Genomic DNA, 22,224 nt, shown 5'->3' on the forward strand with positions numbered 1-22,224 from the left:
GGTAACAGTAGTGGGTAAAACTGACATCTTCTTAACATTGACACATCTGTCCAACAAATGAATATTCACATTTTTGCTGGAATTTTGCATTAATTCATTGTATGAGGACAGCCAAGTTTATTTAGCAAGATGTGGGTGAATTCAAGTGACTCAGTTCTTAGGATATGGCTCATATGATTCCTCTGCCAAAAAGCAACGTATTTAAATGCAATAGTTACAAACCAGTCAAATGGCAAGTTAAAAATTTTTTTTCTCTTAATAATTCTGGAGGAGTTATCAAATTTTCAAACCAGAAGAGACTTCTTGGATAATCTAGTCTACCCGCTTCGGTTAACCAATGAGAAAGAATGAACTAGGAGAAGGGACGTGACCTGCCCAGTATCAGAAATGAAGTTAGTGGCAAGCTAACACTAGGACGTGGGTTACCTGAGTTTTGTTCACTTTGTTTTGAATGTAGATTAATGAGCTGATTTTGTATGCAATAGGCATCCTAAGTCTTTTAAACAATATTATATGGCTAATGTTCAATGGAGAGTATGACTTTGTAGCTCTAAAAGGGAACTCTGTGTGTGCATACAGAAAGACGTACATAAACATTGAGTAACATCTCAATACTCACATCAATGGGTTTTCCAGATAATAGCATTTTTTTTTGTTTCAGTCGTTCACGATCAAACAGTGCATGATCAAAAGTGAATGTATGTACGGAGGAGGGAACAGGGGAATGAAAAGGAAACGTGTCTGAAATAGGAAACTGCTATGGTGGGGGCTTCCCTGGTGGCTCAGAGGGTAAAGCGTCTGCCTGCAATGTGAGAGACCTGGTGTTCGATCCCTGGGTTGGGAAGATTCCCTGGAGAAGGAAATGGCAACCTACTCAGTACTCTTGCCTGGAAAATCCCATGGACGGAGAAGCCTGGTAGGCTGCAGTCCATGGGGTCGCAAAGAGTCTGACACGACTGAGCTATTTCAGTTTCCTTCTTTCTTTCTGGGGTTGGTGAAGGGATTGTTTCCATTTTGCAGCAGGTTTAATTCAAACTACAATGATAATGGTTTGTATAGCTTCTATCTCTGGAATGCAAGATAGTAATAGAACACTGTTTGTGAATCCTGTTATTCTCTGTGGTTTTTTCTTTCTAAATTATCAAATAAGTGATCTAAATTCCTTGTATAAAGACGAGGATTGGGAGAATCATTTAAGATGAGGCTTTGCTTTTTCTTCTTAGAGATCATGTGTGAAGCTCCACTTGAGTTTCTGAATGGGAAAGCTGAAGTTGAAAACAGTACTGCTGGGCCCAGCGTGATATATTCCTGCAACAGAGGCTACAGCCTTGAAGGGGCGCCCGAGGCTTCCTGCACAGAAAATGGGACTTGGAGCCACCCTGTTCCTCTCTGCAAACGTGTGTGTTGACCATAGAAGGGGTTTAAATCAGATTCAGTTTCCCCGGATGTCTAAAATATAGTAGAAACTCCATTGATAAGTGAGATTGGCCCAGAGAAAGAAATCTGTGCATATCCAAGCCGAATACTATGGGGTGTTTTGAAAATCAACTGTATTATATAAAATAGCCTGTCTGAGAATCAGCTTTCATAAGATTCCTTGGATGAGTACAAGTCCAAAAACACTGACAGAAAATGCAACTTAATTTAAAAAAATTTGACATAAATGTATAATGAATTGCATGTGATAGGAGTGAAAAAAGAAAATACATTTAATGTTCAATATTAATATAAAGTAAACATAAATATAGTGTATGAAGATAATTAGCTATAGCCACTGGAATGAAAACAATATTCCCAAGCAAGGTATAAATTGAGAAAACTCTAGCTATTGTTTAAAGTATTACAACACATTAATCAAACCTTTGGAATTCAGCTGACACCCTTCTTACGAACAAAGACTTCGTTTGTGCCCATTGAAAATTAGAAAAACTGAAATTGCGTGAAATTGGTGTTGTATGTGCATCACAGTCTTACACTAAAAGCACACTTCCTGTTTTTCCTTCAGACCCGAAGAAAAATGAGTCCATTTTTACCAAAAAGCCTGGGAAACTCTATAATTTCAGCTCTGATGCTCTGATAGAGTAGTGTGGGTCTAAAGTTATATTCAGCTCTCTGAGAAATGTCTGACTTTTCTCTGGCTCATCCTTCTGAAGGATGTTCAGTAAAAGAAAGTACAGGGACAGTAGGAAGCGTTCATCCCATGTTCTTAATAGTCTTCAAACATGAAGGGGATGTTTGATATACTCCTTGGTTTCTAGCACAGCTTTGGTTTCACTGGTGAAGGGCTGCAGTTGTGAACAAGCCTTTAATTTTCCATCTTAGAATTTTAGGACCACGCGTTAGTGGTTGAATAGCTTGATGTTTTCAGATCTTACCTGTTTTATCCTGACAAATAATTCCATGGGGATGCAAACTAAGTCTATTTAATGTTTGAAGTTCTATATTTTGAAGTATCATCTTACCTATTTTATCCTGACAAATAATTCCATGGGGATGCAAACTAAGTCTATTTAATGTTTGAAGTTCTATATATTTGAAGTATCATCACTGGGAACTCAACTCTGGCAGAGTTCATACTCTGCCTTCAAAGAAACAAACTAAAAAAGGAGAGAAAATACCAGTAAGCATTTTCTTTTCTTTTTAACAGCAAATCCATGCCCTGTCCCATTTGTGATCCCTGAGAACGCTGTGCTTTCTGAAAAGGAGTTCTATGTCGATCAAAACGTGTCTATCAAGTGTAGGGAAGGCTTCCTGCTCCGGGGCCAGAGCACCATCACATGCAACCCCGACGAGACGTGGACACAGACAAGCGCCAAATGTGAAAGTAAGTGGACACGTGCGAGCCAGTGAATTTACTTAGTGGGGAATGAAATTTTCTCATCTTCCTGAGATTATTTTCAATCACGTAATTTACATGTAAATATTTAGATCTGTTTTATCATGGTCATCAACTTCTGTGTTGCTATTTAAAAAATTTTTTTCTTATTTAATTTGAAATCCAAACATAAAGTGACACTTACCAGAACTAGGCTAAAACCTGCCTGACCAGGATTCACTTGAATAGATTTTCAAATCACACTTTTCTAGGAATGGGCAGGATGTTAAATCTGAAATACGTATTTTTCTCCTCATTGTCGAGTCTCTAAACTATCCATTAATGGGCTTTGGAATAGAAAATGTATTTCACAGTAGTTCTCCAACTTGAGTGGATAGCAGAACCACCTAGCACGCATGGTACAAACAGGGCCCACCTTAGAGGATCTGACTCTGGGGTGAGGCCTGAGAATTTGCATTTTTAACAGTTTTCCAGATGTTGCTGATGGCAATACTGCTGGTCCTGAAAACACAACTGGAGAACCTGTGGGCTGGCACCGGGCTGATACATAGCAGTCTGGCAGCTTCTCTTGCAGCCTTGTGACAACTCTTGACATGTCTTTGTGGGTTGTTTTTTTTTTAATATTTTAATATACATAAGCATTTGCTGTTTTATTTTTTTCTTTTACTGACATATACTAGATTTACAGTGTTGTTAGTTTCAGGTGGACAGCAAAGTGACTCAGTTACACATATCTGTATATAATCTTTTTCAAATTCTTTTCCATTATAAGTTATTACAAAATATTGAATGCAGTGTCCTATGCTATTATATATATATATATATATATATATATATATATATATTTCTGTGTATCTGTTAATTCCAAACTCCTAATTTATCCCTCCCCCTCCTTTCCCTTCATGACTTGGATAACCTTGATTAACCCTGTCATGACCTGGATAACCACAGTGGTGTGGTCATTCACCTAGAGCCAGACATCCTGGACTGTGAAGTCAAGTGGGCCTTAGGAAGCATTACTATGAACAAAGCTAGTGGAGAAATTCCAGCTGAGCTCTTTAAAATCCTAAAAGACAATGCTGTCAAAGTGCTGCACTCAATATGTCAGCCAATTTGGAAAACTCACCAGTGGCCATAGGACTGGAAAAGGTCAGTTTTCATTCCAATCCCAAAGAAAGGCAACGCCCAAGAATGTTCAAACTACTACACAATCGCACTCATCTCACATGCTAGCAAGGTAATTTTCAAAATCCTTTAAGCTAGGCTTCAGCAGTATGTGAACTGAGAACTTCGAGTTCAATCTGGATTTAGAAAAGGCAGAGGAACCAGAGATCAAATTGCCAGCATTCGCTGGATCATACAAAAAGCAAGAAAATTCCAGAAAAACATCTGTTTCATTGACTACACTAAAGCCTTTGACTGTATAGATCACAACAAACTTTGGAAAATTATTAAAGAGATGAGAATTATTGAAGACCACCTTACTTACCTCCTGAAAAACCTTGTGTGCAGGTCAAGAAGCAACAGTTAGAACTGGTCATGGAACACGAACTAGTTCAAAATTGGAAAAGGAGTATGTCAGTGCTATATACTGTCACCCTGCTTATTTATATGCAGAGTACATCATGTGAAATGTTGGGATGGATGAATCATAAGCTGGAATCAGGATTGCCAGGAGAACTATCAACAACCTCAGATATGCAGATGATACCACTCTAATAGCAGAAAGTGAGCAATCAAAGAGCTACTTGGTGGTGGTGAAAGAGGAGATTGAAAAAGCTGACTTAAAACTCAACATTCAAAAAACTAAGATCATGGCATCTGCTCCCATCACTTCATTGCAAATGGAGAAAAAATGGAAACGGGCAGATTTTATCTTCTTGGGCTCCAAAATCACTGAGGACAGTAACTGCAGCCATGAAATTAAAAGACACTTGCTCCTTGGAAGAAAAGCTATGACAAACCTAGATAGCATATGAAAAAGCAGAGATATCACTTTGTCAACAAAGGTCCATATAGTCAAAGCTATAGCTTTTCCAATATTCATGTATGGATGTGACAGCTGGACTATAAAAAAAGCCGAGTGCCGAAGAATTGATACTTTCAAAGTGTGGTGCTGAATAAGACTCTTGAGATTCCCTTGGACAGCAAGGAGATCAAACCAATCAATCCAAAGGAAATCAGTCCTGAATATTCATTGGAAGGACTGATGCTGAAGCTCAATACTTTGGCCACCTGATGCGAAGAGCCAACTCATTGGAAAAGACACTGATGCTGGGAAAGATTGAAGGCAGGAGGAGAGGGGGGTGACAGAGGATAAGATGGTTGGATGGCATCATTAATCAATGGACATGAGTTTGAGCAAATGCCAGGAGATAGTAAAGGACAGGGGAGCCTGGTGTGCTACAGTCCATGGGATTGCAGAGTCAGACACAACGAGCAACTGAACAACAGCTCCTTCCCCTTTAGTGGCTGTAAAATTGTTTTCTGTGTCTGTGAGTCTGTTTCTGTTTTGTAAATAAGTTCATTTACACCCTGTTTTTAGATTCCACATATAAGCAATATCATATGATATTTGTCTTTGTCTAACTTACTTCACTTAGTATGACCATCGCAAGTCGCTGCGAATGGCGTTATTTCATTCATAGCATTATTTCATTATTTATTATTAATAATATTATTAAAATAATAGCATTATTTCCTTCATTTTTTTAGAACTCTTGATACTTCTTAACACACGTAATGCATCTTTCCTGCCCAATATCCTACCCTCCTGGGTTTGAATTCTATCCTCAAAATGTCCTAATCCTCAACTTCTTTAGCTGGTGCCCTAACTTCTTTAATTTTGGAGTTCTCATCTGTAAATAGTACCAGAAATTCCTATCTTATAGGTTTGTTTTAAAAAAATAAATGAATTGATATATATTTTTAATATTGCTGTCTCCTGATAGAAAGCATAAAATAACCCCAAAGCCCTGAATTTTCCACCAGCAGCCTACTGCAACATTAGAATTTTGATTTTACTCCAGGAAAGTGTTTATCATACTTTTAGCTGGGGATTTGGTTCCCAAATCCTGATGAAATCTACCCCCAGTTAAGTGAGAAGAACTAAATATGTATAAGCCAGACTGTCTAGGCTACTTTAAAGCCATTAGCCTGAACTGAAGTGAGCCAAGTGGCCTGATTCTACCCGCATATCCTCACGTTGGTCTTGGCTCCCAGAGACTTACTACTCAGAGCACCGGAAGCACCAGCAAGGAGGGACATGCCTTTATTACAAATGTCCTTTCAGTGCATGCTTAATCACTCCTCAATATTCCTGAGAAGATCAGGGGTTGCCTAGGAGAGGAGACAGTTTCCACAGTTGTTTGTTATCCCCAGTCCCTCTTTTGCATTTTCTATTAGACAGGAGGTCTGTGGCTTAGAACAAATATCCTTCCTGAGACCAAATTAGCCACCTTCCTCATCCTTTTCACCTCATCCTGCTATTTATCACTACAAATCAGTGATTAAAATTCAGTGGGCATGAGAATCTGCTGGAGAGAGTATGTAAGATGAAGACTCATAAGCCAGAAAGCCCAGAAGTTTGCATTTTTAATAACAATCCAAGCTGATTCCCACATAGGTGGCCTGAAATCTCTGCTTTGATAACCACTTCTATAAACCAACCAGCAGCTCACTGTTATCTCTGTACCTACTGTTCCTCTAACCTGGGAGCCATAGTCCTCTGATTCACTCAAGTTTTACAGCCTAGTCCAAAGACCACTGTCACTGATAATCCCCTGGGCATAATTAGTTACACTGACCTCAATTTTCTGCACTATGGTAACCAGGCCTCTAATACAGCTGTTTTTAAATTATGTGACTGTATTTCTTTATCTGTCTTTACCCATTTGAGCAAAGGTACCATGTTTTCTTCATTTATTTCTTTCCAGTTTCTTGTACACAGTAAGGCATGAATACATGTTTATTTGATATGTGACTGATTGAATTAATGTTTTTAACTACTTTAGAAGGAAAAGAAAATTTAGAAGAATCAGAACATTTGATCATGGCCTCTGGCAAGTTTTCAAATGGTATTATGGCCAGAAAGTGGCCTTTTAAAAGCCAGTTCATGAAAACTCATCTAAAAGTTAGCCTTGTACAAACTAGAAACTGATGAGAATCCTGGCTCCAATCCAGCCCTTGTTGTATGAGGCACTGCGGAACAACTCTAGTTATCTAATTTATCCCCATAAAATTCCCAAAGCAAAATTAGTTATAAACATTTTTATTTAAATATTCAAAACATGGGCTTTTAAAAGACTTCAGTCTTACATATTCCAAAAGAAGAGGGTCACTGCTTATAGTCTTGAAAAGAGGGAAACTAATGTGAAAGCTTGAATTTCATAAACCCTGTCAAGCTGTGTAAATGGAGTTATCTTTAGGTTAGAGACAATATTCCTTCCTTTACTCATTTTTCAAATATTTATTGAGAGCCCACTGTGCCAGGCACTGTTCTAGGCACTGATAAAACAGCCATGATGGAATCTGTATTCCTGCAAATCGTGATCTTTAAAGTGATCGGCTGTAAATAATCCGCATCCACTTCTCTTCTTATCTGATAAGCTAAGCACCCTGCATTGAAATTCTTATATCTCTTTGATGAGGTATAAGAAGACAAGACTTGGTGCCTTGAGTATAAAGTACCTCAGCTTCAACACATGAATCAGAAGGCAAAACCTTTGATCTTGTACATTTAATTTTTCTAGAGAGCAGCAGGTGATGCTTTTAGTTTCTGGTGTCTTTTAGATTTAATGTAGTTTAAAAGGTTACCTTTTTGTATTTTATCTTTCTTCTTTAAGTCCTAGAGGTGAGACTATGCTCTCTCTCCACTGGCTGGGTTAGTATCGCAAGCTTATTTTTTGTTTGTTTATTTTCCTATAGAAATCTCATGTGGTCCGCCAACTCACGTAGAAAATGCAATTGCCCGAGGCGTACATTATCAGTATGGGGACGTGATCACCTACTCCTGTTACAGTGGATACATGCTGGAGGGTTCCCTGAGGAGTGTTTGCCTAGAGAATGGAACCTGGACATCACCTCCTGTCTGCAGAGGTAAGGAGATGTTTGAATGGTTAGTTATTAGTGAAGCTGTAGGAAAATGTATATGGAAGTCTGATATGGCCAATAGCTAGTAGGCATGCTATTTCATCTTTCCTTGGCTTTCAGTTTTCTCTTATCCCGTGTGTTACTTTCCTTAACTTTACAAGTTGGAGTTTTGAAAGCTTGCACATAGACCTTTGGCCCAGTACCTGGCCCCTTCCTGAGTCAGTCATGGCTCCTTAAGCAAGTCTTCTCTCCAGACCTTAGGAGTGTTCTCCAGGCGCTAGGCAGAGCTGTGTCATGACTGGGTCATGAGGTCAACCTCCTGGACACTCAGGTGTTTCAATACAGATGCCAGTTCTAACCAACCATCCTTAGCAGACCCCGTTGCCCCATAAGGAATGAGGCCCCATATGGGATCCTATCGTGACTAATATGGTAAATTTTTAAATCTTTTAAGGAGCTTCCACATTGTTCTCTATTGTGGCTGTGTCTATTTACATTCCTACCAGCAAGATAGGAGGGTTTCCTTTTCTCCACATCCTCTCCAGCATTTATTATTTTAGACTTTTTGATGATGGTTGTTCTGACCAATGACCTCATTATAGTTTTTATTTGCATTTTTCTAATAACTAGTGATAATGAGCATCTTTTCATGTGCCTGTTAGCTCATAGGTTGTAAGAAAATATGCAAACTCCTCTTGAGAGGGGTGCTGAGGAGCTACCTCCTCAAGAAATAGCTCAAGTGTCACTTAAAGTCAGAAGTCAATGAGAGTTGTGTGTCTGTTTACTTGTTTGTATCATCACTTCTTTAAGAGAATGGGGAACCCTGGCAGCACCAGAGAGCTATTAGCCATCAAAGGCTTCCTTTAAGGGAATTTTCAAATCTCCTAGAAAGGCATTTCCCCTGGTCCAGATAAACGGAGACAATCTTTCATAAAAACCACTTTGTTCTCTTTTGCCCTGAATCCCCAAACTACTAAAATGTTTGATAGTTATAATCTCAGAACTACCCAAACTTGTTTATGTCCCTCCTGAGCCCCTCACGTTCATCCCCAGCCAAATCTTGAAACTGGGTTTCGTTTCTCTTCCTTAAGACTTGATTCAAGGAAATAATCTGAAATGTAAATGATCAATCCTGTTTTCTGACAACCAGCCTTGCCTTCCCGAATCCCCTAGATTTACGACCCATCCTGCTTGTTTTCCAGCTGTTTGTCGATTCCCATGTCAGAATGGAGGGATCTGCCAACGCCCAAATGCTTGTTCCTGTCCAGACGGCTGGATGGGTCGCCTCTGTGAAGAGCGTGAGTCTGTCCTCATATCTTACAAATTGTGTCCTAAGATTTTACTTTGAGTTCCAATGGTTTGCCTGGAAGCTGTCAACTTAGGGGCATTACTAGGAACTGGCTTTACTAGTGGCAGGAATTTTCTTGCTTAAATCCCGTAACACACCAGACAAAGGGCTGAGAGCTTATCTACATATGTCATTTCATTGCAGAAGATCTAGAATATTACAGATCTTGAAAATACAGTTATCAAAATCCATCTAAGGCCATCTCCACCTGCCTACAGATTTCCAGGAACCTTCTTGGGAAGGAGCTTATAATAAAGGGTTTCCCAACCTTGGTCTCCCTTTATCTCAAGTCCATTTATCTTCTGTGCTGCTTCTTGCTACAGTTAGTGTAAATTCATGGCATTGCATAAAATTGTACTTTGCAGGTAAGATAGGGAGCCCATCATTCATTAAGAGTAGCTCTTTCCAATTAAAAAAGAATAAATTGGTACTCCAGTAGCTAGACAATGCTTGATACTTTAATACAGAATTTCAGTCCTCAGGAAAAATACATTTAAATTTGAGTTTCCAGGAGAATGTGAAAAAGTGGCTTTAATTTTTTTAATGTCTAAACTATACTTTGTTTCAAAATCTTTAAAATATATATACACATGGATAAACTTATTGGGAGTGTATTAATCACACTGAGTCATTAATATGATGGCCATTGGTCTATATCAGTTTTTCCTAAGGCCAGACATTTTATTAGAAATTCTGAAACTTTTTAAAGTGTAAGTATTTCAACTAATCAAGAAAGGAAAATATACAACGGAAATCAGTTTAGGATGCTAATTGCTCACCAAAGCAAGTGTTCTCACGGTGATTCAGAAAGAAGAGAATTTTTCCTTCTTCTTCTCCCCAGTCCTACCTTCCTACTTAGGGCTTCCACGTGTGACCTACTAGAATGCCAAGGATCATCACAGGCCTGGCTTTGCTGAACATGTGCCTTTGATCAGTGCATTTGATCAGGGCTTCCCAGGCTTTCCTATGCTTACAGACAACCAGGGAGAGGGTCAATGCGGGTTCTGATTTGGTAGATCCAAGACAGGACCTGAGATTCTGCATTTCCAGCTAAGTCCTATGTAATGCCAATGTTTTGGTCTTGAGAACCATGCTTTGAATACCAAGTCAATAAACAGTCTCACTTCTTTTAAACAGATAACACCTCTTTACGGACCTCAGTGATTTCTAGTAGGAGAAATGATTGCCATGCAGAATGTCAGGGAGGCCAGATTCAGTCACCATTAGGCCTCAGCTCCAAGGAAATAAAGGGTGGCGGCTACTAAAGTGTTGCCCACACCAGCCCATGGAAGAGCTTATCTGACTGCCATTTTCACATTTAATTACAGCCAAGAAGAGAACCTCAAGGCAGCCAAACCCTCTTAGAGCATTTTATGTAATTTGTAATGGAAATTTGAAACGATAATGAATGAAAAGCATTCTGCTTATTTTGTGAAGAGAAAGCAAAGCGCTTAGCAGGCATCAATTTCAGTGTGTCCTCTCGGAAAGAGTGCACTTGGCATTGGAGTCGTTACACGAGGCTAAGGGTCCAGATTGACTTTCTGGATTGTGTTTTCTCAATAATACTGATTAATAAACACAGCATATACAGGAAGGTTATTTAGTGGGTCATCTAAGGTTTTACTCCTCCTGGAAAATATCTTTGGAACACGCGATCATGTCTGAGTGTGTGGGTTTTGATCCAGTCCTTTTTGATCTCCTTTCTAGCGATCTGCATTCTTCCCTGTCTGAACGGCGGTCGCTGTGTGGCCCCTTATCAATGTGACTGCTCACCTGGCTGGACAGGGTCCCGCTGTCATACAGGTAGGCATCCTGGCATAGTTGGTTTTATTGGTGCCTGGGCTCCATGAAACCCTAGAGAACAACTGATGAGTGTGACTCAGATTCAGAGGTGGCAGTAAAACAGAAGGGTATCAGGGTTTCTCACGAATTCCTCAAGATGGTCTCTTGAATGGTGGTCTCAGTGCTCAACCTATTTCTACCTCAGAGACACCTCTCAGGGTGGTATGACAAATAAGAGCATCTGAGTTAACTCATTGGTCAGCCTTCTTCATGTCATTTGCTCTGTGTTGCACAATGTAGAGAAAACATAATGCAGAAGTTCAGAAGAATATTTATTTAAATCTCTATGAAGCTAAATCACTAAATTTGCAGTAACTATTTGGAAAGAACGGACTCTAAATAAATACAATTGAAGTTAAAGTGAAATAACTCAACAAGAGATGGTTCCTTATCATGGAAGACAGTAACAAACTATTGTTGATTTGTGATAAACATGTCCTCATAGCGACCCATGCTCAAATACCTGCCTATCCACTATACTTTGCTGTCTGTTGAATTGCTTGATTTTGATATTTCCCTGCCCTCACTAGATTGTATGCCACTGGTGGGCAGGGATATTTGTGATCTTTATATTCTCAGTAGCTAGCATAGTGCCTGCGTATGACAGGTTTTTCAGTAATTGTCTAAATAATCCTACAGTCTAAAATGATAGATTTTTTTTACCTTTTTAATGTCTTAATTGTCAGGCAACTGTTAAAAGCATAGAACTCACTGTATTTATTTTGCATTAACTCTAACCCTTACTATTGCTCCTGTAAATAATAATTATACCACTTCCTATGAGGTTAATTGTAAAACAGAGCAGGCCAACTGACACCAGAGCTTGTCACGAACTCTAAGGCTCAAGTGACTGTATAATTTAGCCTCCAAACTGGGAGGTTGGGAAGATGAAAGGGGCTATTAAGAAGCAAGTCAGGGAAATGGGAGTCAAAGTTGCAAAAACCCCAAATCAGATGTGCAGCCACCCCACATAAAGCCAAAAGTGAGCCATCCATGAGTGTAGGAAAGAAACAATGTAATACTGGAGGCTAAATTTGAAGCTTTTATTTGAAACTCTTGATTTTTTGCATTTCTCCATTTTTATTTTCATCAGAGAAAAGGCAGACGTCAAATGAAATGGTACAGGGGTTGACTCCTGATTGTATTATCTCTAGTGCTCTGTTGTAAACCTTGTTGATTTTAGAGTACCATAGATGAGCTTTGGGTGGTGTAGGAACCCATGACATTTCACTCTTACATTAAAAGTTTGATATGTATGTATCTTGCCGTATAAGTGGGCTCATAACTTTCACTAAAGTCTCAAAGAAGCCTCCTGTAACACCCCTTAAAATCTGATATCACCATCCCATGTTCTCACTTATTATTTAATAAACTTTTATGGAAAACACAGACAACTTTTAGATTCCTTTAATGGCTTACATTGGTTATGACTCTGTTGGTTATAGAGGAAAGGAACCAATTTGAAATACCTCGAGAAAAATTGGGAAAAACAAAATGAAATAAAAATAAAAGAAAAAGGAGGGCTAGAGCAAGGGGTATTTGAAAGTCTTAAAGTAATGTTTGGTATTTCTTTATCACAAATCAACCTTGATTTTTAAACATTTTTTATTTGTTTGTTATTTTGCTATGCTGGGTCTTTGTCGCTGTGCGGGCTTTCCCCTAGTTGCCGCAAGCGGGGGCTCCTCTCTAGTTGCGGCTCCGGCTTCTCACTGAAGTGGCTTCTCTTGCTGCGGACCACAGGCTCTAGCGGTCTACTTGGCCTTCAGTAGTTGCAGCTCCCAGGCTCTGGAGCATGGCTCAGCAGTTGTGGCACACAGACTTAGTTGCACCTAGGCACGTGGGATCTCCCCACATCAGGGGTGGAACCCATGTCTCCTGCATTGGCAGGTGGATTCTTTATCACTGAGCCAGCAGGGGAGCCCCCAACTTTGCTATTTATCTATATTTCTCATGCATACAAAATTGAACCTATCTGCAAACCAGCTTTGCCCTTTCCCAGGCATCTTATCTCTGTAGGTGTTGGCAGCATGCTTCCAGATGGAGACACTCGCAAGTCGCCCTCCCGCTTCGTCTACCAGTATCAGCACTCCTTTCTGTTTCTTCCCACTCCATATCTCTTGCATCCTACTCTATCTCCACTATCACCAACTAGTAGAAGACCTTTCCTCTGGATCACTGCCAGAGTCTACTACTTAACCTTCCCATTTCTATTTCCAAAATAACACCATTACACATGGCTCTGGGCATATCTTTGCCCTGTTTAAGAACCTGAAATGGTCGCTTGTTGGCTCCACATCCAGCCCAGATTCTTCTGCCTCCTGAGGCACTGCGTGGACCAGCAGCAGCACAGCTGATACACTTACTTCCCTTCCTGCCAGTCGCATCTTGTCCCCTGCAGACATGGCTACTGCCTGTTCCAACTCACCTCCAAAGGCCTGCCTAAGTTTCCCGTTATCCCTAAACTTGCTCTCCACCACGGAAATCTGTTTTCTAACATTCCATCTCTAGACATTACACAGTTAGCTAGAACCACGCCATTTAAGGATCTTCCCTGGTCACTCAACAATAAAGAATCCACCTGCAATGCAGGAGACGCAGGTTCGATCCCTGAATCAGGAGGATCCACTGGAGGAGGAAATGGCAACCTACTCCAATATTCTTGCCTGGAAAATCCCATGGACAGAGCCCAGCAGGCTAAAGTCTACAGGGTCACACAGAGTCAGACACGACTGAGGGACTAAACACACACACACGCCATTTAAAGCTCAATTGATCTGACTCATTTGGATTTCTTTTAGTTCCTTAGCTCCTGACATTAAGCACCTGCCTGACATGAGCCATACAGTCTTTATGGTTTTCAGTTTTGCTGCAGCTACCTCAGCAAAGACCCCACTTACATCCATTAGGTATTAAACATACAAAAGGGTATAAAACAGGAGATCTTGCTCTCCAGAATCCAGCCTAGAAAAGAAGAAGGGATGTAGAATGGCCTATAGCAGAATGGCCCTGTATGTGACTGGAGGCGAATTGAACTCTCTACATATCAGTAGTAAAATGAGTAAACCACCCCAAATGTAAAGTGAGGTCACTCAGTCGTCGACCCAGGGGTCGAACCTGGGTCTCCCGCATTGCAGGCAGGCACTTTATGGTCTGAGCCACTAGGGAAGTCCCAGTAGATGTTCAGAAAAGGATTCACAAGCGTAGAATCAAAGGAAGAGCAAGGTGGAGCTCATTCCAGACAAAGGCATAGAAGTGTAACACAAACTTGATCAGCTAACTAGAGCCAGAGCAGAAGCCATAGAGGCCGTGGAGGGGTATGACCGGAAGTGAAATAATAAAGCTAGGCAGAGCCAGATTAGGAAGTGCAGTGTGTACTTAATTATGTCTTCTGAGCCACAGAAGCTGTTAAAGGGACTTAAGCAGGAAAATCATGTGATTAGATTTTCTTTTAGAAAAATTATTTTGGGAACAGTACAGAAAAGGGCAGAAAGCAAGCCTTAAAAATAGACTTGTTAGAGACTTATCCCAGCCTGAATTGGCAAGAGGTAAAGAATCTGCCTGCAGTGCAGGAAACCTGGGTTCGATCCCTGGATCGGGAAGATCCTCTGAAGAAGAGATGGGCAGCCCACTCCAGTCTTCTTGCCTGGAGAATCCCGTAGACAGGAGCCTGGAGGGCTGCAATCCACAGGGTCCTAAAGAGTGGGACATGACTGAGTGACCAACACTGACATTCAATGAAGTCTAGAGAAATGGTGACCAAAAAGGATATATTTGAGAGAAGATAGATGAATCCACACTACCTGGCTATAGATTTATTGTGGAAATAAAGGTCTAAGGAGAGTTAAGGTTGACATTTCCAGTTTAGGCTTCTGAGTGGAAGATGGTGCCATTTACTGAGACAGGGAACCCAAAAGGAAGAGCTTTGAAGGTACAGATAAGGAGTTAAGTAAGGACAGGCTGAGTTTGAAGATACAGATAAAAGAGTTAGGTAAGGACAGTTGAGGTTGAAGGTACAGATAAGGAGTTAAGAAAATACATGCTGTGAAAGAGGAACTGGAAACACATTCCATTATTCTTACCTGAAAAGTTCCATGGACAGAGGAGCCTGGCAGACTACAGTCCATAAGGTCACAAAGAGTTAGTAAAGACATGACTGAGCACGCATGCATGCATGCGCAAGAACACACTGAGTTTGGAACACACAAGGGAGAGGTCTGACAGGCACTTGGATGATGTATCTTCCCAGAAGATACACTGCATTGAAGACAGATATTAGTCATCACTGGAAAACTTTTGTGGAGGAAAAGAAATCTGTGCAGAAGGTGGCATGAGAAGGTGCCCAGAATGGAATGTTGGTGTCACCCATGTTATAGGGAAGGAGGAAGGTGTTAAGCTTTTACATGGAGAAGTGAAAAATAATAATTTTTAAAAATTATTAGTACAGTCAGTTAGTGCTAAATTCATGGTATTGAAAAGGAGTGATTTTTTAACATTAGCAAACAGCTATGGAGAATTAGTTGTAGATTATTGAGTTTTATTTTTGCTATTCTTGACCCTGCTTCATTTCATAATTTCCTTTTTGTTATATTGCAAATATGTGCATTTTGTTGGCTTGCTTGTCAAGAAAGCTCACCAAGAGCAAAGACTGGTGTTTTCATTCTTATCCTCTCTCAATGCTTATCAAGTGCCTGGATTGCTGACGTTTTCCCTATATTTTACGAATGAGTGATAAAGAAGTGACGTTTCTTTATCTCTCACCAAAGATGAGTTTTTCATCTGGGGAAGCCTGCATTTCCAAGCTATAATGAGACTGAAATGTTTCTCATTTCCAACTTTCTCCTAACAGGCATCTTATTTTTTTCTTTGATACGTTAAACAGGCTGGTCTTCATCTGTTTTTAGTGTCCTTAGGTTTTTTAACAAGCAGATTCATGGAGAAGAAGAGTTTGACCCTGAGACTATGGACTTTGAGAAAGATGGCTGTATAGTAAATCTCTCAGCTTTCACTCAGGGTTACATCAGTGGCTCATTTTTAACTCGACCCCAGTCTGTAAGTCCAATTAAAGTTGGTAAAAGCCATGAAATACATTTCCTAGCAAGCACAAAGGGCTTTTGAATCATTTGTTATGTTAGCCAGTCTATGTGCCTGATCTAGTGTCGTAAGAATTAACATCTGATATAACGACTTTATCAGTCATAGTTCATTGCTGGCTCTCTCAAGAGCTCGACAGTCTCATTGAGCATATGAATAATTTTCAGTTCAAAACTGTCAAATTAGTTACATAAATAATTAAAGAAGAGAAAAATTAGTGGACTCAGAGTATGCAGGTAGAACTTAAGCTGGGATTTAAATATAAAGATCAATTCTTGCTTGGAACTACAGAGGGAGGTGATACCACATAATAATGTGAGATTGAGCCAACTGGCAGGATGTAGTCCATGAGGAATGGTGGCAGCTAGAGCAGAGAGCAGAGTCAAATCTTATTCTGTATGTCTTCATGAGCATCTTCGTGATTGCTTAGTATTCATTAAGTAAACGCGTGAATTTTTCATCCCAGCTGTCTGCCAGTCTCCCTGCTTAAATGGTGGAAAATGCGTAAGACCAAACCGATGCCATTGTCTCTCAGCATGGACAGGACATGACTGTTCCAGGTAAGACAACCAAAAACTACTATTTATCTACAACATGAGAAGACTGAAATTCAAGTTAAGTTGCCCCAAGAGCCAGAAGATATCTCTGGTTTGAAGGTAAGCATTTTGTATCCAGAAATATCCGTTTTGAGATTTGAACTAAAGCCAAATGAAGAAGTATTACTTAATATTTGACAGATAAAACAATGATTTCTCAAAAACACACATTTATTACAGCACAAATACTAAAATTGAAGCAACACAATTTTAGAGGATTAGAATAGCCTCTGCACAAGGAGGACATGCAAATTTGTGTAGTTTTTTGACAAAGAGAAAGGGGTTAATTAAACAAGTTAACGCCTTCTTGAATGGTAGATTTCACCCTTCATAAGAAAGGATACAAATAAATGATGAACTCAATATGGTTTACTGATGTTCATTTGCATTCCTATTTATAATAAAAATAGTATTGATGATAAGGAACATTTATTTTTAAAGTCAAAATTTTTGTTCCATATTTTTTACAGTATATATAGTCAGTATTTAATGGACTAGAAGAAAATTTATGTAAAAATGTGTTCTAGCAATTGATTTCTCATTTGTAAGCAGATAAATATCATAGTTGAGAAAAGATTATCCCAAAATACAGGAAAAATAGTTTGAAAGTTTAAATATCATAAACTTTTTATTGAAGTATAATGGACATACAACATTATATTAGTTTAGGATATTAGTATAACATAGTGATTCAGTATTTCTATATGTACACATTGTGCAGTGATCACCCAGTATAGTTAACTATGTAAGTCCACGTATGTAGTTATAACAATTTTTTTCTTGAAATGACACTTTTTAAGATCTACTGCTCTTAGCAACTTTCCAATGTGCAGTACGGTATTATTAATTATAATCGCCATGTTATATATACTATCCCCATGACTTACTTATTTTATAACTGGAAATTTGTGCCTTTTGACTCCTTTCACCCGTTTTGCCCAACCCCCCCACCCACCTCTACCTCTGGCCGACCACCAATCTGTTCTCGGTATCTGTAAGTTTGGTTCTGGTTTTTGTTTTTAGATTCTACATATAAGCAAAATGATACAGTATCTGTCTCTCTCTTTCTGACTCATTTCACTTAGCCTATTCACTTTCATTTTTCACTTTCATGCATTGGAGAAGGAAATGGCAACCCACTCCAGTGTTCTTGCCTGGAGAATCCCAGGGACTGGGGAGCCTGGTGGGCTGCCGTCTATGGGGTCACACGGAGTTGGACATGACTGAAGTGACTTAGCAGCAGCAGCAGGAATGACCTCAAGGTCCATCCATTTGTCACAGTTGACAAGATTTCATTCTTTTTATGGCTTCATAATATTCCATTGTGAGGCGTGTGTGTGTGTATTTATAAAGAAAATTTTCTTATCTGCTCATTCATTGATGGGCACAGGTTGTTTCCATGTCTTGGCTATTGTAAATAATGCCAAAATGAACATGGGAGTGCAGACATCTTTTCCAATTAATGTTTTCATTTTCTTCGGATAAATGCCCAGAGAGTTGCTGGATCACATGGTAGTTTTATTTTAAATCTTTTGAGGAAACTCCATAATATTTTCTACAGTGGCTGCACCAACTTATACTCCCACCAGTAGTGCACAAGATTTCCTTTTCTGTACATCTTCAACAATGCTTGTTATTGTTTGCCTTTCAGATAATAGCAATTCTAACAGGTTTGAGATAACATCTCATTGTAGTTTTAATTTGTATTTCCTGATGGTTAGTGATGTTGAGCATCTTCTCATATACATCTGTAAGTTCTTTATGTAGTTTGAACATTAACTCATAGGATATATGGTTTGAAAATACTTTCTTCTATTCAGTAAGTTGTCTTTTCATTTTGCTGATGTTTTTCTTTATGGTGCAGAAGTTTTGGGTTTGATGTGCTCCCACTTGTTAATTTTTGCTTTTGTTGCCTTTGCTTTGATGGCAAATCCAAAAAAAAAAAAAAAATGCTAAGGCTGATGTCAAGGAGCCTATGGCCTATGTTTTTCTCCTAGGAGAAAGAAGAACTTATGGTAACTTCTTTTACCATAAGTTAATTAACCATATATATGTGGATTTATTTCTGGGTTCTCTATTCTGTTTCATTGATCTATGGTCTGTTTTTTATGCCAGTACCATATCATTTTGATTACATACTGCATCATACCATTGATAAAATATTTTCAATATTATAACATTGTCCACATAAATATTTGCAGTGTTGGAATATTACCAGCTCTATTTAAAATTTTTAATATACATCATTATATTACATCACTTAGATTTGTATTATGTACATTTACTTCTATATTATAGGAATCATTAAAAAATGGGTATTTCCATATTCATTTTTTTAAGTGAAAAATTCAGTTAACTGGAAAGAGTATTTCTTTTTTCATGTCCTTTTATTTAATTTTGATTGGACTATTAAAGTCAACTTGCCAAGACAAAAATCTATTTAAATACAAACTTAATTATTGAAAATATCTGTTTCATGCTAGTGAATTTCTTTATATCAACTCAAGTATATGCATCTCTGCAGAAAGAAAAAAAAATTGAACCCTGAAGGACAAATTTGGATTGTACAAGTATATTTAGAAGTTTCTAACAGAAAAATGATAGTTTTACCTGAGAGCAGAGTTGAAAGAACTTAAGAAAATGAGAATCAAACTGGAGAGGATTTCTGGGGAAATGAAAAAAGCAAAGAAAAGAAAAAGCAAAGATAGAAACAATGCCAGTGACTCAAAAAGGAACAGGAAGTATTTGTAACATTCTTATTTTAAGCTTTATGTTTCAGCTACTTCATCTTACGGATAAATAAAGGAAGCTCAGAGTTTGTGTGGTTCTCTAATATCAAAATACAATTGACCGTTGAGCAAAATGAGTTTGAACAGCATGAGTCCACCTATATATGTATTTTTTTTCCAATAGATCCATAATACAGATCTATACAGTCTTCAGTTGGCTGAATCTGTGGATGTGGAACCACAGATTGATGGTAAAATCATCCACCAATTTTTGACTGCTCAGAGGGTCAGCGCCCCTCACCCCTGCATTATTCAAGAGTCAACTACCCCTATAGGAACTTTTTCTTGACCAGAGAATATCCAGAAATAACTTACTTTATAAACAACAAAATGCTATTAATAAAGGTAATAAAATCTAGATTTTTTCAATTCAAAAGCTTGATAAAGGAATCCAAAAAAAAATGATGGCAAATTCAAGGAAAGATCAACCCAGAAGACCCAGCAGCCCCCCTCTCCTTATACTGTGATGGGTTTTAAAGGAGACCTGTATTAGCTAGGACTCTGTTATTGCAACTCCAAGTGGCTTAAGCAAAGAAAGGACTCTGTTATCACAATAATGAGACCTCATATGGAATCCCATACATGGGTTGGCTGAGCATGAGGGCAAACAGACTGAGGACTTGAAGACATCTAAAGTCTCTCCCCTCCCATCTCACCTGTCTCCAGCATCTTCTCCATCGTCACAATGCAGAGCGCTTTCCTCTGCTTCTCAGTTCACGTGGAAGGACCCTCTGCCCACAGAAATAATGTGCTGATCCATTTTAAAACTGCAGGAGAAGAACTCATTAGCCCAGATTAATTCAAGGGTCCACCATGGATCAGTCAGTGGTGATCCTAGGTTGGGTTATTCTAATGTGAAAGTTCATTTTGCTAAAACTTTTACCATGCCTTTGGGTAAAGGGTAGAGACTGACAATTCATTGATGAAAGAAAGGTGGAATATAATTTCCTGAAATGGGATGGAGAGAAAGCTTTTCTGAGAAATCAAAGCAATAAATGTTTACAAATACTTCTTTCTCTTTTGTAAGATTGAGTGCCTCAAAGATTGTCTCCCTCATACTTAATAAAGACATAAAAATTGATGCTCATGGTAAAGAATCCACTGACAATGCAGGAGACCTAAGAGATACGGGTTTGATCCCTGGGTTGGAAAGATCCCCTGGAGGAGGGCATGGCAACCCACTCTGATATTCTTGCTGGGGAAATCCCATGGACAGAGGAGGCTGGCAGACTGCAGTCCAGGGGTCTCACAGAGTCAGACACGACTGAAGCAACTTAGCACAGCTGGTTGACAGAGCGATTTTCAGGCAGCGTGACAGCTGGTGGAGAAGTACCCTGTGGCATTCATTAAGTCCCTCAATCTGTAGCCTTCTCTCCTGATGAGTCATTCCCAAATGGTTCAGTCCTCAAGGCAGATACTGTGTTTCCTCTGACTATGCACACAAAATGGATCCTAAACAAATGCCATAAATAAAAACCGTAGACAGTTCACGCTGTAAGAGACCTTTAGGTTCACGAAGTCCAAAGCCCTCATTCTATAGATGAGCAGATTATCAGAGCAGATGAGTGACAGAGCCAGGACTAAAACTCCAGTGTGCTGGTACGTTAGTACTTTTTCTCCGTGCCCCTTCGTTTTCTCAAGGAATGACCCCCATCCATCCAAACCACATCACAGGTGACGCCAGGTATCTGAGACTGTCAACTGTGTTTTAATCAGCCCCCAAACAGCTGTTCCCCTTTCTTTACTGTTGAATCTTTGTTTTTTGTTCTAGGAAAAGGAGGACTGGGTTTTAACCACCGCACAACCAACCAGCTCTCCTGAAATGCAGGATCATCTCTTCCTGGCAGTCCTGGACATCACACAATTTACGTGAAGACTTTCCAACACGGTGCTGGGTCTTGTCTCGTTTCAGTCGACTTGTTACTTTGGGTTGACCCTTTTATTTTGTGTTATAGTTTGTTATTTCTTGTGACATACCTTCTTACATGTTTCCATTTTTAAATATGCCTGTATTTTCTATATAAAAATATATTAAATAGATGCTGCTCCACTCTCACAAAATGTACATACTCTGCTGTCTATTGGAAGGTTCCTGGTATACATTTTTATTCAGTTACTTAAAATGATTTTTCAATTAAAATATATTTTGCTACTAAATAATGTTTTTCCAGTAGTGCCATTTTGTGAGGGAAAAAAGAAGAGGATTCGTGACTGGTGCCGCTAGCATATAATGAGATTACATGGAATGTACTGAGAAATGACAGTAAAGGAGACCCCTTCATGCTGGATCCATCATGTCTACAATATATGTAACAGTAAAAGTTTCCTTTTATTTAATTAGAAAGTAACTATTGCACCTACTATCCTCCATGCAAAACACTGTTCTGGTGCTGAGGGAAGCCTGACTAATTCCTTCCCCAGCATTTGGAAAGCTGTGGGCGTCAACTTAATGGATGGGGGAGGGGGGGAAACATGACCATGGTTCACAAACTAAAGTGCTTCACTTCCTTCTCTCAGTTGGAATAAGAAATGCAAGAACTGGAAGATTAACAGAGAGCCCATTCCTGGGTCATAATCCCACCACTCACTGCTTTGGGAGAAAGGAGATTGGAATAACACAACAGAAAAGGG

General features: G+C 39.2%; 1 protein-coding gene across 1 annotated transcript in view; it reads left to right on the plus strand.

Moving 5' to 3' along the window:
• SVEP1 (sushi, von Willebrand factor type A, EGF and pentraxin domain containing 1) overlaps positions 1-21,755 on the plus strand; it is a 206,957-nt gene extending 185,202 nt beyond the window's left edge. Inside the window, exons 42-48 of the mRNA XM_070375127.1 lie at positions 1,224-1,397; positions 2,648-2,824; positions 7,763-7,933; positions 9,130-9,225; positions 10,983-11,078; positions 16,675-16,768; positions 21,365-21,755. Of these exons, the coding sequence (XP_070231228.1) occupies positions 1,224-1,397; positions 2,648-2,824; positions 7,763-7,933; positions 9,130-9,225; positions 10,983-11,078; positions 16,675-16,768; positions 21,365-21,386 (830 nt within the window). The 3' untranslated portion in view covers positions 21,387-21,755. The remainder of the gene's footprint in view (positions 1-1,223; positions 1,398-2,647; positions 2,825-7,762; positions 7,934-9,129; positions 9,226-10,982; positions 11,079-16,674; positions 16,769-21,364) is intronic.
• Positions 21,756-22,224: the final 469 nt, after the last annotated feature.

Source organism: Bos mutus, chromosome 8, assembly GCF_027580195.1.
Source record: "Bos mutus isolate GX-2022 chromosome 8, NWIPB_WYAK_1.1, whole genome shotgun sequence".
In the NCBI taxonomy this organism is placed as follows: Eukaryota; Metazoa; Chordata; class Mammalia; order Artiodactyla; family Bovidae; genus Bos; species Bos mutus.